Source organism: Notamacropus eugenii, chromosome 3 (assembly GCF_028372415.1).
Source record: "Notamacropus eugenii isolate mMacEug1 chromosome 3, mMacEug1.pri_v2, whole genome shotgun sequence".
Lineage (NCBI taxonomy): Eukaryota > Metazoa > Chordata > Mammalia > Diprotodontia > Macropodidae > Notamacropus > Notamacropus eugenii.
Window position 1 is genome coordinate 302,664,215 of NC_092874.1, and position 17,489 is coordinate 302,681,703.

General features: G+C 41.1%; 1 protein-coding gene across 1 annotated transcript in view; it reads right to left on the reverse strand.

Annotated features, from left to right (window-relative positions):
* Positions 1–1,126: 1,126 nt before the first annotated feature.
* SULT4A1 (sulfotransferase family 4A member 1) overlaps positions 1,127–17,489 on the reverse strand; it is a 44,758-nt gene continuing 28,395 nt past the window's right edge. The window contains exons 3-7 of the mRNA XM_072596369.1: positions 16,173–16,253; positions 15,958–16,084; positions 7,597–7,691; positions 5,577–5,715; positions 1,127–1,613 (exon numbers count right to left, since the gene is read on the reverse strand). Coding sequence (XP_072452470.1) covers positions 1,501–1,613; positions 5,577–5,715; positions 7,597–7,691; positions 15,958–16,084; positions 16,173–16,253 — 555 coding nt within the window. The 3' untranslated portion in view covers positions 1,127–1,500. The remainder of the gene's footprint in view (positions 1,614–5,576; positions 5,716–7,596; positions 7,692–15,957; positions 16,085–16,172; positions 16,254–17,489) is intronic.

Sequence of the window (17,489 nt, forward strand, 5' to 3'; positions counted from 1 at the left end):
CTCCCACCACCCTGCTGGCTCTCCTTTTCCCCAGGCTTTTCTCTGATGCTCTTGAGAGTCTCTTTCCTTACCCTCTGGGTTCTCTGTGCTTAGGGGCTGCTGGGAAGGCAAGGATGATATCACCTTTTCTCTTCAGATACCATGAGGTTCAGGGCTCATGTAAACAGGAGCAAGAACTGGTCTGAGTGAAGTTCGCAGTCAAGCTTGCAAAATGTTTCTCCTGCAGCCGAGGACTCAAGAACAGACAGAACAACACAAACACTATGGAAAAAGCAAGACTATTTTAGAAGTCTCATAGTGGGCAGTCTGCTTGCCAGGCTCAGTCGACTGCTGTCTCAGGGAACAGAAGAGGCATCTATGGAGTAAAATGATTTCCATTTGCAATTTATGGCTAATGTTTTCTATCACTGTAAATGTCATCTTCCATGGCAAGACTTCAAACTGTGTTACATGCCCATGTGCTGGATTCCCCTTGCCAAGCCACCCTCACTGAAGTTCTCCTAACAACCTTCCCAAGCCTCTGAGTCCACCCCAAGAAAACCATGCAGAAAACACTCCCCCATCTGGAAAACCCAGAGGCCATCCCCTAAGGAGGCAGCCTCAGCCAACACATCTTGTGCTGATGGACTTAATGCATTATAACTCAACCTCATCATCGCTTCACACAAGCCCTCCCTGGGATCACTTGTGATAGTTAGGAGTGATTCGAGCCAGCCCTGGTGTATAAGCACTTTTAACCACCAGCCTGCTGGCTGTTTGCTTTGTAACATCATTCTTAGAGAGTTAACTGCCCCTCTGGTATTGTTTTTAGTAATGCCATGCTTCCACAAGATCAAGGAACTATGGGAAAAAGGATCTGTCTACATTTCAGAAGAGACACCAAAGACTGAGCCCTAGAAAAATTAAAGAGCCCTATTCCAGACTCTCACCCCATTCGCACCCTCCATCTTGGAGCCATTGCTCATCTAAGAACCAGATAATTGTGCCCTTTATGATAAAACTACAAAAATAAATACAACAGTTAACCCCTGAGTTCATTCTAGAATTCCATTTGGGCTTGTCACTGATTCCCCTCTGAAATGAACATTTATTTGGTTTACTATGTTTATTCAGAGTCTCGGTGAAAAGCTCTATAAAATACAATAAATAATCAAGATGGGGCAGAAAGGGTATACATTCTAATTGCATATATGTTACATACTTTGTACTTATATATAATACAGTCCATCACAGCTGCATGTTTTTGTAACGGCTTATGTTCATACAAGTAGATAAGGGACTTCAAACATTACAGGTTAGACGGCTATTTGGGACTGAAAGTAATTACGTGGCCTACAGTTACTTAGCTGTTGACTTTTTCCAGTTGTTTTACACAGAGCTACCAGTGTTTGTCCAGCAAGTCATAAGGGAACGCATCAAGGGCTTCTAGCTAGTTGTACAGGACATGGGTGCTGCAAGCATGCAAAGTTTTTTGTAATTTGAGTTTCTTCTCTATCTGTTTTATAAATAAAAGTCAAAGACAAGATCACACTTTCCCATCTTCTGTTTGTATACCAGATCAAACTTCTCATTCATGGATACAGTGAAGATGTCCTTCCACAGGCCAACTCTTCCTAAAATGAAAAGCAGAAGAGATGTCATTTGATTTCTACATGCCTGCTGCATTAAACCCTAAACCACAAGGACTCTGGGAACCCTGAACAATGAAAACACTAGACTTCAAATTCCACTTTAGCGCATGGTGGGTTGGTGATGGAGTCAGCAGATAATTTATAGGACAACCATGTTTCAGTGACTGGACTTTCACTGACTGAGGTTGTTGGGTTTGGGGAAATAGGACTTGACCCCAAACATATCTGAGTACAGGATCATAGCATATCAGTGCTGGTGGGGACCACCTCCAAGGTCATCCAGCCTAACCCAGACCCAAACAGGAACCAATCATCATCCAGTCTCTTTTGAAGACCACAGATGAAGATGGGTTCACTCCTCACAGTGCATAGAGTAGTCACTTAGTAAATGCTTGTTTATTTGTTCATTGATTGATTGGTTACCTCCTAGAGCAGTCTCTGCTACTGTCAGATAATCTTGCCCCTTGGGGCCAAGCAGGAGAAGGCTACTCCCTCTTCCATGGTGACCTTCTCCATAATGATATGGACCATTTCCTGTTAATTTCCTTCACTAGGATAATCTTACTAGGATCCTAGAGGTAGAGCTGGAAGGGCATTTAGACTAGTCCAACCCCTTCATTTTGCAGAGGAGGAAACTGAGGCCTAGAGAGGGCAGTGAGCTGCCCAAGGTGACACAAGTAATAAGAGGCAAAGCCAGGTCCTGTGATTTCAGGCTTAGTATTTTCCACTGTCTCATACTGCCTCCCAGATGGGATGGACCCCACTTTGTAGACATAAGGCTGTCAAGGTAGGACTCAAATGTCCAGAATGTATGTCCCAACAGACATCCACTGTTCTGACATGGGCGCTGTTCACTGGCAGATTGACCAAAGCCCAAGTGAATTTGAAACAATTTGTCTATTGCAATCTGACTTGCAACTACCAAGTAAGTAACAAAGGATCCCACCTCAGCTGCTACTATCTGTGCTCTCATGGATAAGTCTGATTAAGCATTCTGTGCCTCAGTTTCATCCTTTGTAAAATGATTTCAATCGTAGAGCGATGTAGGGAATGAGCTGCCCTTTTTTGCTTGTGGTGTACTAAAAAGAAAAACCTCTTTCCTGGAGGGCTAATAGCAAGGGAACCTTCTCAGCCTGCTTTGACTGGGGTGGTTCTCAGAACAAACCTCACCTTCACCACTTTGTTCATAGCTAAGGAAAATGTCCATACTGGGCAGGAAATCTGGTAAGACTGGATTGCCTTATCCCGTCTTTACTCCAGCTAACAATAAGAAAGGCAAGGAAGGAACACTCAGAGGCTTGGTCTACTCAACAGGAGATAACATAAGACAGCAGTCACCCAGATTGTTGGATTGTGCAGATGACCAAATCTGACCTCAGAGTGGACTTTTCCCACAGTAGACTATTTACTGTGACTGTCTCCATAGATCACCAAATCCATATGATTGCCAATGGACTGTTCACACTAGCTTATAAAAGGGGTGCCTATACCTTACCACTCAATCACTAACAATGTAGCTCAAAGTTACATTGATGTTTTTCAGCCAGACAACTGGTTAGCCCTCAGAAATAGCTAGGACCTGGCGGGCTGCTCCATGGTTGGCCTCAGCTCATCAATTATTGTGTCCAAATTCAGGGAGAAGCAATAGTCCCCTACTATGGTCAGAATTCATTGGGAATACTGGGTTTAACTTTGTGTGAAACATTTTGGGAGGGATGTTGACAAGTGGGACAGAGCATGGTGAGGAGAGTCGCCAGGGTGGGGTGATAACAGGAAACCATTTTATGTGATGATCGATGGAAGAAACTGATAAAAGACTATCTTTGGGGGAAATGTGGAGGCAGGTTTCAAGTATTGGAAGGGTTAGCAAAGGGCAGAAAGAATAATCTTGTTTGACTTGGTCCCTGAGGGCAGCACCAGGAGCCATGTAAAGCTAAGGACATTTTGGCTTAGCCCAAGTCAATACTTCCTAACCATTAGAGCTATTCCCAAATGGAGTGGACAGCAGACCTTTCACACAGCATGGGATAATGAGAAGAATATTGGATTGGGAGGCAGGAGAAACCTGGTGTTGAATTCCATCTCTGATGCACACTGCCTGAATGATGATGGGCAAATTTAATTAATCCTTTTATGCATGCACTTCCTTATCTATAAAATGGTGATAAGACCTACCTGTAGCTCTGTTAATAAGACTATATATGTGAGCCACTCCACAAGTTGTAAAGCCCTCTAGAAATGCTAGTTGTTTTACTATTGGCCATCTCTACCAGGCACCCAGGAGACACTGTTTGGTTAATTGGTTAGTTGATTTTTCAGGCTTAAGCTGCACTGGTACTCAGGGGGATGTTGTAGAAAGAATAGGAGTGAATGGGAAGCCTCCGAAATCCAAGCCAACTCTGAGATGCTGTGATTCTACCTATTTGAATGCAGAAGCCTAAAAGTAACTGGTTGTTGGCATATGAAAAACCTAGGAATAAGTGGTCACAGAGTTTGAAGCTAGAAGGGACTGCAGATTTACTTCAGTTCAACAAACATTTATCATATGCCTATTATGGGCCAGGTCCTATGCTTGGTCTTAGAGATCCCACCTCCTCAAAAAAGGAGCCTACATCCTCCTGTAGGAAAACAGCATGTGCTCAAATAAGTGTATACAGCCTAGATACAGAATAAATAAAGATCCATTTTAGTGGGTGGGAGAGTAAATACAACCAGGGTGGAGTCAAGAAAGGCCTTCTGAGTGAATGGAATGAAGTGAGGGAAGACTTAACAAAAGGCTTTTATTAGATGGTTGGGCCTAAGTTTCAGTTTCCCAGAAATCATGTGCCACATCAACATAACACAACCCACCTTGGGTTGCCATATCATAGCATAACATAGCCCCCCCTTGGGTTGCCACATCAACATCCACATCAACATAATGCCTATTGGTTATTCACAGGGTAGACTGTCATGTTCAGATTGTGAGCCTGCCTCCCAGCCAATGGGAGTAAAAGGCCAGTGCAGGGGTGGGAACTGTGTTAGGGCTATATAATCTCTATTTTTGCCTTCTGTAATTGCTTCATTGTCCTGACTACCTGTCAGAGAGGAGATGCCCTTTCTTGCGAGATCGTAATAAAATCTTGCTGCTTTGCTTCTACCTTGAGACATCTCTGATTTTTATTTGAGTCAGTTGTCTCGGACCCACCCATAAGGAAGGGGGCTCCTTAGCTGAGCTTGGAAAGAAGTTAGGAATTCTAACTTTTGGCAGTAAGAAGGAAGAGTGTTCCAGGTATGAGGCATGGCCCAGGCAGAGTAATGGAAAAATGAGGAGGTGGGAGATGGAGTATGGCAAGTGAGAAACAACAGGAAGGCCAGTGGGGCCTTCTGTCCCTTAGTGTTCAGGCATGTAATGAGACTGGAAAGGTAGGTTCAGGCAATATGGTGAGGGAAATCTAATGCCAAACAGAGGACTTTACAACTGATCCTTTACAATTGAGTTATCAAAGTGCTATTGATGCTTACTGAGTAGGGGAATGACAGACAGGGTCACCCTAGTGCTTTAGGAAAATCATTTCAGCATCTCATTGAAGGATGGATTGGAGTGAGGAGAGATTTGAGGTAAGAAGATCAATGAATTAACTATTGCAAGTATCTAGGCAAGAGTTGATGGTGGCCACAGTGTGAGACCCAAGAAACCAGCTCCTTCAGTACACCATCTTTGATTCCCTCTGTGAGTGCTGACCTCCCCTTGCCCAGCCTCCCCCTCACACGATCCTCACATAACTCATTCAGCAGGTAATACAGTGCGCATTGCCATTATCTGCATTTATATCTTATTACCATGATGGCAGTTTCTCTTGGATCTGCCTCAGTGCCCAGCACAGGCTATGCACACAGCAAGGGTGTAGCAAATGGTAGATGACTTGCTGAAAATGGGGTGAGAGAAGGAAGGAAAGAACGTACCGCGCCCAACAGGAAGGGCCTCCGCATTGCAGCACTGATCAATGAGCTGATGGCAATGCTCCACCATGGACTCTAGCTGGGCCTTGTCATAAGACACACCCAGGAATCTCACTAGCTGCTCCACCATTGTTGCCAGGTCCTGGGGGAGAAACACAGGAAACATGAGGGCTATGTGTGGGTTGGAGGGTACGGGGGTCCCTCCTACCCCCACCTTGCCCTTGCAGAGGTGAACATAGGCCAAGTCCCATATGGGACCAAGGAGGATGAAGTGAGGAGCTGAACCAGAGCTGAGAATGCAGCAAGCTAGGGCTGGGGACCAGTTTCATCTCATGTGGCAGGGATTTGCTGGCAGTCCTAGAACCCAGGAGGCATGAGGATTACACATTTTAAATCACCAAAGGGGGAAGAGGTAAGACTTCATAAACTGACAGGTGCTGGCAGTTTATCTATTTGTAGCTATGGCATCTGGAGCTGAGGAGACCTAAGAAACCACCTACTTCAACCCCTCCTTTTACATGAGGAAACTAAGGCCTCAAGAGGGGAAATCAGCTGCTCAAAGTCACAGGGGTAGACAGAAGAGCTGGACCTCCAGTTCGGATCTCCTGACCCTCAGCTCCCTTCTCCCATCACTCTGCAAAGCTAATTCTATGAGGTTCTGAATGCCCATCTTTTCAGTCTCTTGTGAGCCCCTATAGGTGATCAGTTTCATGCTAGCTGCTGTGGGGGAGACGGGAAAAGGACAAGACAAAATCTTCACCCTTAAGTTGCTCATAGTTTTTGTGGGGAATTAACACTTACACAGTTGGAGCCATTGAATGGAGTGTTAGATTGAAAGGAATCCTGGACTGTCATGAGTGGACCTGAGTTTGAACACTAGTTCTGACATTTAAATAGCAGTGTTACTGTGAGCAAGTCATTTCCTTCTCTAGGCCTCAGCTACTTTCTCTCAAAATGAATTATAAAATTGGAAACCAGAAAATCCCTTAAAAATCATCTCTAATCCCACCCCCTCATTTTACACTTGAGGCCCAGAGAGGAATGTGACTGGCCAGAAGTCTTAAGTACAAGTAGTAAAGCCACAACTCCAACTCCTGGTCACTTCTAGAAAGGGCCAAAGAGGGAGACCAGAGGCTGAGGCCTTGGCCCACGTAAGGCCAAGAGAATAATGGTTAAGTAACTGGTCAAGAGAGTAAAGAAACTGAGAGCAGGGCTTCTTGATCTGCAGATCCAGCACCATATAGAAAGTAGAAAGTATCAATCCAACTTGTCCATTCTACAGGAGCGAACAAACTTCTTTTGGGTGGGTGAGTGGGTTTGTGCCCATGAGAGCAGAGAGTATGCATGGGTATGTATGTATGCAACTGAGGGAGGAAAGTATTTGTATCTATGTATGTGAAATAGTACAATAACATGTGAAAGCACTTGTGTTTGTTGATGTGTGTGAGAGACAAAGACGATGTGCACATGCACACATGTGTATATAAACAAGACTAGTGTGAAAGGAACTGGGCTGGGGGTCAGGAGGCCTGAAGTGCCTTCTTAGACCTTAGTTTCCTCCTCTGTAAAATGATGGTGCTAAGCCGGATGAACTCTCAGCCCTCTTCCACTTTCGACATGACAATTTCTGAATCTTTTCACATCAGTGAGACAGAATTGCTCCCATAATTTAGCAAATATTCTTCTCTCTCTTTCTCACTCTCCCTTTGTCACTCTTTCCGTCTCTGTTTTTCACTCTCCCTCTGTCTCTGACCATGTCTCTGCCTCTCAGTATGTCTCTCTCTCATATGCACACCCATCCAAAAGCAGATTTCATGTGTGCTGAGGAATAGAAGAGTTAGTTTAATTCTTCATACTTTGAAAATCTTCACACATTCATTTTCCTGAAGGTGTTCCTTCACCTCTGAAGGTGCCTCAGCCATAAGGGACCCTTTCCTATTTTAAAGTGAACACATTGAGGAGGTGGGGCATGCTAAGAACATTACCTGAGGGGAACAGTCAGTGCCTTCAAGACCCCACTCACCCGGTGCATGTCTTCATACTTGAGGAAAAGCACATTTGAATCCATATGATGGTCCCAGAATTCCTGGACATGCTCAAACCATGAACCGTATCCTACTGCAAAAAGAACAGGGAACAGGCTTGTCCACAACAGGCTTGGGGCAGAGGAAACCTCTGTCCCATTGCCGAGGCCCCCAGATATGAGGCAAAATGACCCTAGAGCACAGCTAACACCTGAAAAATAGCTTCCCTGGCATGTGTGCTTGAAGATAGCCCCTTCCTCTTTGGGAGGCCTTGAATTATTCTTCCTGAGATAGATAGACAGGACTGACATAGTCCATTACAGCTAACCTTGCCCTCTGAGGTCAAAGAGCTTAAACCCGATCATGACTGTGAAAATGATGATGTGATGATGACAATGATGACAACAATGAACCCAAGTCTCTTCAACAACAGATCTTGAGCTGTCTTACAGCCCCCACTCATGCATCCACTTCCATCAGTCTCCTTTTCTGCAAGCTAAGTTTCAGTGATCTTCATACTACACAGTCTTAAGAGCCTCCACCATCTTGGTGGTCCTCCTCTCAACGTTCTCCTGTTTGTTAACACTTTTTCTAAAAGGAATCTTGAATGTGATATCATGGAAAGTGACAGAGGATCTGGGTCCAGATCCTGGCTCTGCTGTATACTCCTTCTGACCTTGGGCAAGACACTTCATTTCTCTGGGCCTCAACTTCTCTATCTGTCAGAGGGGTAGGAGGAGAGGGTTGATGAGATTCTTCTGCATCTGATCTTCTTGGTTCTTAGGTCTCCAAACTCTGGCATTCGATACTCTCAGGTCTGATAACCCATTGAACTCCTTTTCCCCTATCTCAAGGGTCTCCTGATGAGCCTTCCCAACCTCTCCCCTACCCCATATCCTCATTGCTGTCTTCCCTGGCAGCATTCTGTCTTCTCAGTCTATTCTGATCGCCTTCTCTTCCTCCTGCCCACCTAGCTGCATTGACCTCTCCTACATTCCCTTCTCTCAATGGTCTCCTCTCTGCTGGGTCAGAAGAGGAGGGGAAATCTGATCAACTTGTGGGGAAGGGCTAATCAATATAGACCCCTCCCAAATAACACATGCGCATTTTCATAACAGGCCTTCAGTTTCTTAGCCCTGCCTCCCCCCAAAAAAACTTAGGGTGGGAATTTTAGGCAACATGACCAGTTGAGTGTGGAGATATATATATAGTTGGACAGCAGGGTCTTTCAGAGACCCTGAAATCAAATCACATTCTTATGGCTTCTTTAACATCCATGTAGGCCCAGGTGTGGCCAAAGCTGATTCTTTATTTCCCTAAAGCACTGAGGTTCCATCCCTCTGCCAAAGGATGAGGAGAGAGGCAGGGAGACTGCAAGCTTCGTATGAATGGAGAGTGTGATGCAGAGGTCAACAACAACTACTGGGATCTTAAGAGAGGCCTTGCTTCCAGGAATGTGGGCTGCCTGTGCTTCTGGAGCATTGAGTTCAGTTCTGAAGGGGATATCGGCTCACAACCAAGAGCAACTCACCCTCAAAACAGAGTATTATCCTATAGGGGGTGTGGGGGTGAGGAGGGAATGGATCTTTAATGAAAGAGAACTTCTAAGTATTCCTGACAAAAAGATCAGAACTGTGTAGAAAATGGGAAATTCAAACCCAGGACTCAAGAGAAGTATAAAAAGGTAAACACAAGTAAGAAACTGTAAGAGACTAATGCTACATTCTTATATGGGGAGATAATGTAACATCTCAGAACTTCATTATCATCAGGGGACTTACAGGGAAGCTAGGCGTGTGGCCTGGGTGTGATTCTATTGTGTTTGGATGATCTTAAAAGAACATTGGAAGGGTGGGGTGGAGAAATGCACCCAGAAAAGAGGGAAGAGAAAGGAAGAATGGGAAAATTATCTTATAGAAATAGGGTATGCAAGAAAATGTTAATATAAGGAAGGGATAACTGGGGGAGTGGGCAACTCTTGAACCTTGCTGTCATCTGAACTGGTCAAAGAAGGGAAGAATACACATGTACACACAGTTGGGTAGAGAAATTTATCTTATCCAACAAGGAAGTAGGAGAGAAAAGGGTTAAGGGAAGGAAGAGAGAGGGAATAAGAGGAAGGTAGATTAAGGGAAGTAGTAGATAGAAGCAAAACAGATAAAAAGAGGAGACAGGGAAAAAAAGAGAAGGAAAAGTGTAACAAAATAAGATGGAGGGAAATACACCATTAGCTATCATAGTTGTGAATGTGAATGGGATGAATTCACTCACAAAATGGAAAAGGATGATGGAATGGACTGGAATTCAGAATCCAGCGCTGTTATTTGTAAGAAACACACTTGAAACAGCAAAATTCACACAGTTAAAATAAGAGATTGGAGCAGAATCTATTATGTTTCAGCTGGTTAAAAGAAAGCAAGGATAGCAATCATAATCTCAGGAAAAGCAAAAGCAAAAAAGATCTAATTATAAGAGATAAACATGGAAACTGTACTTTGCTGAAAGACATTATAGATAATAAATTAATGTCAATACTAAACATATATGCACCAAATGGTATAGCATCTAGATTTTTAAAGGAAATGTTAAATGAGTTACAGGAGGATATAGTAAAACTAAATAGTGGGGTTCAAATCAAATTGCCCCTCTCAGAACTAGATTAATTGTAAAATAGACAAGAAAGAAGTTAAAGAAATGAATGAAATTTTAGAAAAATTAGACATGATCAACCTTTGGAGAATATTGAATGGGAATAGAAAGGAGTATACTTATTTCTTAGCTATACATGGAAAATCACAAAAATTGATCAAAAAATCCTCACAAACAAATGCTGAAAACCAGAAATATTAAGTTCATCCTTTTCTGACCATAATGCAATGACTTATTTTTAATAAAGGCCTTTGAAATAAAAATTAAAAATTAATTGGAAACTAAATAAATCAATCCTAAAGAATGGGTAGATCAAAGAAAAATCATAGAAACTCAATAGTTTCATTAAAAATAATGACAACAGTGAGACAATAACAATTTACTATTTAAGGGAAATTTTGCATCTGTAAACATTTAAATCAATCGAAAAGAAAAAGAACAAATCAACAAATTGGGCTTGCAATTTAAAAAATAAAACTTCCCCCCAAAATTAAAACCTAAAATATAAATCCTGAGACTCAAAGGAGAGATTAACTAAAAAATATAATAAATATAAAAACTGAGTTGTTTTTAAAGCAACAACAAATAGATAAGCCACTAGTTATATTAAAAAAGAAAACGCAGTTACCAATACCAAAAATTAAAAGGTGAATTTTCAATCAATGAAGAAATAATAGCAATTATTAAGAGCTATTTTATCCAACTATGTGCCAGTGAACCTGATAATCTAAATTAAATATAGGAATATTTGTTGTTTTTGCTGTTGTTGTCATCCAGTCACATCTAACTCTATGTGACCCCATGGATTTGGTCCTTGGCATGGGGTCTTCTTGGCAAAGATACTGGAATGATTTTTCATGTCCTTTCTCAGCATGTCCTCATTTTACAAATGAAGAATTGAGGCAAATAGGAGTTAAGTGATTTGCCCAGGGTCACATAGCTGCTAAGTGTCTAAAGTCCTATTTGAATTCAGATCTTCCTGATTCCACTGCACCACTTAACTGCCCCGAAAATATTTACAAAAATATTAGTTACCAAGTTAACAGAATAAGAAATAGGACACTTAAATAGCACTGTCTTAGAAAAATAAATTGAACAAGTTATAAATTAACTCCCATGGGGAAAAAATAGTACCAGATGGATTCCAAATTCATTTTATCAAATATTTAAAGAACAATTAATTTCAGTACTTAATAAACTGTCTGAAAAGTAACTAAAGAAGAGAACCTAACCAAATTTCTTCTATGACACAAAAATAGTCTTCATACCTAAACCAAGGAGGATCAAAACAGAGGGAGAAAGTTCTAGGCTAGTTTCCCCAGTATATATTAGTGCAAAAAAAAAATTGAATAAAATACAAGCAAAACATCACAAAAAAGTCATAATCAGGCTGGATTTATGCCAAGGCTGCAGACATGATTCAATATTAGAAAAATTATATGCATAATTGACCACATCAACAACAAAAACAACAAAAATCATGTGATTATTTTATTAGACTAAAAAAAGATTTTGGGAAAATACAATACCTACTCCTATTTGAAAACAAAAGAAAGAAACTAGAAAGCATAGGAATAAATGGAGCTTTTCTTATAGTGATAAGTAGCATTTTTCTAAAATCAAGATCAAACATTATCTCAAAGCCAATAAGATCAGGAGTGAAACATGGATTATCACCATTACTATTCAGTATTGTACTAGAAATGCTAGATATAACAATAAGAAAAGAAAAAGAAATTAAAGAAATAAGAATAGGTGAAAAAGAAACAAAACTCACTTTTTTGTAGATGATATGATGATATGTTTATAAAACCCTAGAGAAGCTAGGGTTCTAGGGTTCTAGAAACCCTAGAAGACAAACCAAAAAATAAACAGCTTCAGGAAAGCTGCAAGATATAAAAATAAATTGATATAAATTATCACCATTTCTGCATATTACCAACAAAAATCTGCAGGAAGACATAGAAAGAAAAATCCCATTTAAAATAACTTAGACAGTATACTTGGGAGTATACTTGGGAGTCTACCTGCCAAACCACATGCAGGAACTTTATAAACACAATTATAAAACATTCTTTATACAAATAAAGGCAGATCTAAATAATTGGAGAAATTAATTAGTCATGGATGGACTGAGGCAATTTAATAAAAATGACAATCCTACATAAATCAATTTTATGTATTAAGTTTCATATCAGTCAAACCACCAAAGGACTACTTCATAGAACTAGAAAGAAAATCACCTAGAGAGGGGAAAAAAGCCCAAGAATATCAAGAGCATCAATGGAGAGAGAGAGAGAGAGAGAGAGAGAGAGAGAGAGAGAGAGAGAGAGAGAGAGAGAGAGAGAGAGAGAAGGGTACCTAGCGGTATCTGATCTAAAACTATACTACAGAGTTGTAATCACTAGCTCAGAAAAGGAAAAGTTGATCAGTGGAATACATTAGATATACAATATGTAGAAGCAAAGCAGTACAATAAGCTAGTTTTAAGAAACCCAAAAATCCCAGCTACTAGGGCAAGAACTCATTATTTGACAAAAACTTGGGATAACTAGAAAACAGAAACTAGGGTAGACCATCATTTCAATGAATACATGATCTAGACATAAAGGGTGATATCATAAAGAAATTAGAGAAATATGGGAGAAATTACCTGTCTGTAGATCTATGGATAACCTTGTCCATATAAGGTTCATGACCAAACAATAGATAGAGAGGGTCACCGCAGATAAAATGGACAACTTTGGTTACATAAAATTTAAAAGATTTTGCACGAACAAAACCAATGCAGATAAAATTAGAAGAGAAGCAGGAAATTGAGGTAAAATATTTGCAACAAGTTTCTCTAATAAAGATGTCATTTCTAAGATATATGGGGAACTGAGCCACATTTACAAGAATAAAAGCCATTCCCTAATTGATAAATGGTCAAGGGATGTGAGGGAGAAATCCAAGCTATCAGTAACCATATGAAAAAAAGTTCTAAATTACTAATAAGTAGAGAAATACAAATTTAAAAAACTTTGAGGTACCACCTCAACCTATCAGATTGACTAAGTTGACATAAAGCAAAATGACAAATTCTGGAAATGTGGGGAACTGTGAACTGACCTAATCAGTTTTGAACTAGACTCAACAAACTATTAAAATGTGATGACCTTTGACCAAGTAATACTACTAATATTAGATCTATACCCCAACAAGATGCAAAAAATAGGAAAAGGACCCCTATGTACAAAAATCAGTTGGGGACTGGCTAAACAAGTTGTGACATATAATTGTGATGAAATACTATTGTGCTGGAAGAAATTATGGAGGAGATGGTTTTAGAAAGCCCTAGGAAGACTTTTTGATACAAAGTGAAATGAACAGAACCAGAATAGTTTGTACCATAGCAACAATATTGTCAGGATGATCAACTCTGAAAGACTTAAGAATTCTGATTAACATGATGACCAACCACAATTCCAAAGGACTCGTAATGAAACATTCCATCCACCTCCAGAGAGAAAGAGAGAGAGCTGATGGACTCAGAGAGCAGAATGGAGCATATTTTCTTTTTTTAAAATATGGCTAATATAATAATGTTTTACATAACTATCCATATTTGTAATAGACTTTGTTTTTCTTGCCTTCTCAGTTGGTGGAGGAGGGGAAGAGGAAGGGAGAGAATTTGGAACTGGAAATAAAATTAAATTTTTAAAAAGGAATCATCTTGGGAACGGCTTCCTTGAATGGAGGAGCTGAGAGTTCCTATTATTTAGTAGGCAGTGAGGAGGTTTGGGAATAGCGTTGGTCAGTGGTAACCTAGGAAAATTACTTGAGTTTGGAGAAGCAACTGCCTACAGGCAGCAAAGTTAGCTGTTATACTAGCTTAAGTGAGAACAAATGAAAATAATACACATCCTCTAAGGTTTTAAAAGTGTTTTTCTTTACCACAGCCCTGTAGGTAATGCAACAATATTCATATTTTTCAGGTGAGGTAACTGAAGTAGAAAAATGGTAAGGGGCTTCAATTTTAGCAAACATATATTAAGCAACTATTTTATTCTAAGCACCATGCTAGAAGCTAGGGATACAAAGACCAAAACAACATGCCCTTAATGAGTTCCTCCTTTAGGAATATAAAATGTGCACAGATAAGCAAATACACAGTCATTTCAGGAGAGGGAGAGCACTGATCCTCATGGAGGAGGGGAGAGGGAAGACTTCTTGTAAGAGATGGTATCTGGAAGAAGCCAGGAATTCTAGGACCTGGGGGCCCCAGGTGTGCAGATGGGAAATGGCCTATAAAACTTAGGAAATAATTACTGGGTCAAATTACCTGGTACACAGAGGGCTTGGAGGGAAATTCTAGGAAAGGTGCCTGGAAAGGTAGGTGGGAGATCATTAAGTGCCAGTTTTTACTTTATGCTAGAAAAAATAGGAAGCCACTGAAGAGTTTTTATTATTATCACTAATCATCACCATCACATTTATGTAACAGTTTAACATTTGCAAAGAACTTTATGTATATTATCTCATTTGATCCTTACAGCTCTAGGAAGTAGGTGCTTTGTTTTCCCCATTTTACAAAAGAGAAAGTAAAGCTAAAAGATGAAAGTGACTTGCTCAGGATCACACAGCTAATAAGTGCCTGAAGCAAGACTTCATCTCAGGTCTTTCTGACTTCAAACCCACCACTCAGATCTCTGCACTATTGAGATTTTCAGTAGGAGAATGATCTGCTCAGGTCTATGTCTTAGTAACACTACTTGTTGACTGTGGAGGATCAATGGTGAAGGAAGTTTGTAGCTGGCTGTGGTCATAAGACAGGCTAGAAATGATGAGTGCCTGGAGTGGTGTGGTGGTCATGTGAGTAAAGAGAAGGCTATAGATATGGGATGCCATGGAAACAGAATTGATAAGACCTGGCCACTGTTGTGATATAGAGAGTGAAAAAGAGGAGGGAATCAAGAATAACTCAAGGGCAAATCTCAGTCCCTTGGGAGATGGGGATACCCTTAACAGAAGCATGGAGATTTGAAAGAGGGATTGGCTTGGGAGAAGCCTAGTGAGTCCTGATGTGACTGTGCTGAGTTTGAGAAGTCTTCAGGACGTCCAAGTAGACATGTCCAGCTGGTGGTGTAAAGCTAGAAAGCTCACCTTGATGCAGGTGAATGAAAGAGGTGGTTAACAATGCTTATTTCAAGTTTGGGGTTCCATAATGTTTTTAGTCTCATTCACATGACACAAAAGGCCATGTAGAGATTCCAGGTAGCTTATTTGATTTGAGTTATATGACATGAACACTGTGTGACATGAATAACAGAATTCCAGGCTTACCACCCACTGGTGTTCTACCTTCCCCATCTTCTCCCCTGGGTCCTCACCCTGTGTCTTTCACCAACCCCTGGGTATACCCCTCCCTCTCCAAGCCCTTTGCTTTCACTAATGATTTTCCTGGTGTTTGCAACCCTCTTCCAAATCCCATTTCTGCCTCCTTGAATTTTCTGCATTCTGCAAAGCCAGGCTCAAATGTCACTTCATCTAAGAGGTCCTCTATGATCTGATTCTCCTGATTGGAAATGCTCTTTCTTTCCTCAGTCCTCTCCTATGTCCTTGTCCTACTCACATTCTGTCTCTAAAGACTTGAAGTTGGGATTCACCTGATGGACAATAGAATGCTTAAGGAAAACATTAATCCATCCCACAAAGTGGTGCATTCTTACATTTATCATTCATGAACCTTCGGCAGAATTCTTGGAATGTTCCCCTGTAGCTCATGGTCCTCAGAGAGCGGTGGAACTGGTAGTAAGACACCACCAGGTCTTTGGGGTTGCGAGCCATGTAGATCACCTGCCAACAGGAAGACACATTGTTAGGTTCTCCCTGACCTCCTACAGGCTGGCCCTAGCAGTTAAGGAAGCACTTGTGGGGCTGTTACCTTGGAGTCCCCATTGTGGAGGTCTGAAGGCAGGAAGCGGTAGGGGAGGTGGCTTTTGATGAGTCGAGGGGATGTGAGCTCCTTCAAGAGAAAATGGATAGTAAGAATAATTATTAATAATAGCTCACAGCTTTAGAAGCCACAACAACCCTGTAAAGTAGGAAGCAAATATTCGCCGTTTCCCCTTCTGCAAAATACTCAATGGCTCCTAAGGACTCAAGAAATACTCAATGACCTCTAAGACTAATGTCCTATCACCTCTCTGAGCCTCAATTTGCTGATCTGGTAAATGGGTATAATCATGCTTGCAGTATTTCAGGGTTTACAAAGAGCTTGCCTTGAACAGCTCTGCAAGGGAGGGAGTGTAAGGAATGCAACGAGTAACAAGCAACGCAACAACAACGGCATTTCTACAGCCCTTGAAGGCTTGCTAAGGACTTTACCAAGACCTCACTTGCAGCCCTTGGAGGGAGGTGCTGTTATTATCTCCATTTTACAGATGAGGAAGCTGAGGCAGGTGGTGGTTAAGTGGCTTGCTGGAAAGTGTCAGAGGCAGGATTTGAATTCCGGTTTTCCTGACTCCAGGTCCCATGCTCTAGGCAGCCTGAGGGCCCCTTGCTGACTTGTACTTATTCATATGCATTGTGTACATGCTATTCAAGTGCCCAATTTCACCCTCTGATTTTTGTTTTTGTGTTCCAGGTACCTCGTGCATTGCTTGGCAAACAGTGGGTGCTTAATAGATGTTTGTTGATTGATTTATATATCACCAGTTTAAATTTTTCAACTGTAAGCTACAATATGGATGGGACTTCACTGAGCACCTCTCTTGCACCTTCTTTATGTGGGTCAGTCCAACTCAACAAGCATTTGTTAAGCCCTTACTACGTACCAACATAGTCCTAGCTCTTGGGAGACTGATGGATGTAAACTCTACTAGGAGACACTGGACATTTCACAGAATCACCGATTTGAAGACTGGAAGTGAGTCAGTGGCCCCTGGTCCAAGCCCTGCTCACCTGGCCACTCTTCCCCATGGTCCACGCCCCTTGAAGACAGCTCTAACTCTTAGGGAGCTTTATTTATTACATCATTTTATGAAATATTTATAAGACTGTGTCTTATAGGCATACAAATTAATTTCAATATTTATAAAATTTTATAAAACATACTATTATTTTATTTTCTATTTCATTATAATTACTTATGCTTATCTCTAATATCCCTGCTAGGCTGTGAATTCCATGATGTCAGAGACTAATGATAATGACTTGGCATTTTTATTTGACTTCAAGATTTACCGAGTGCTTTACATTG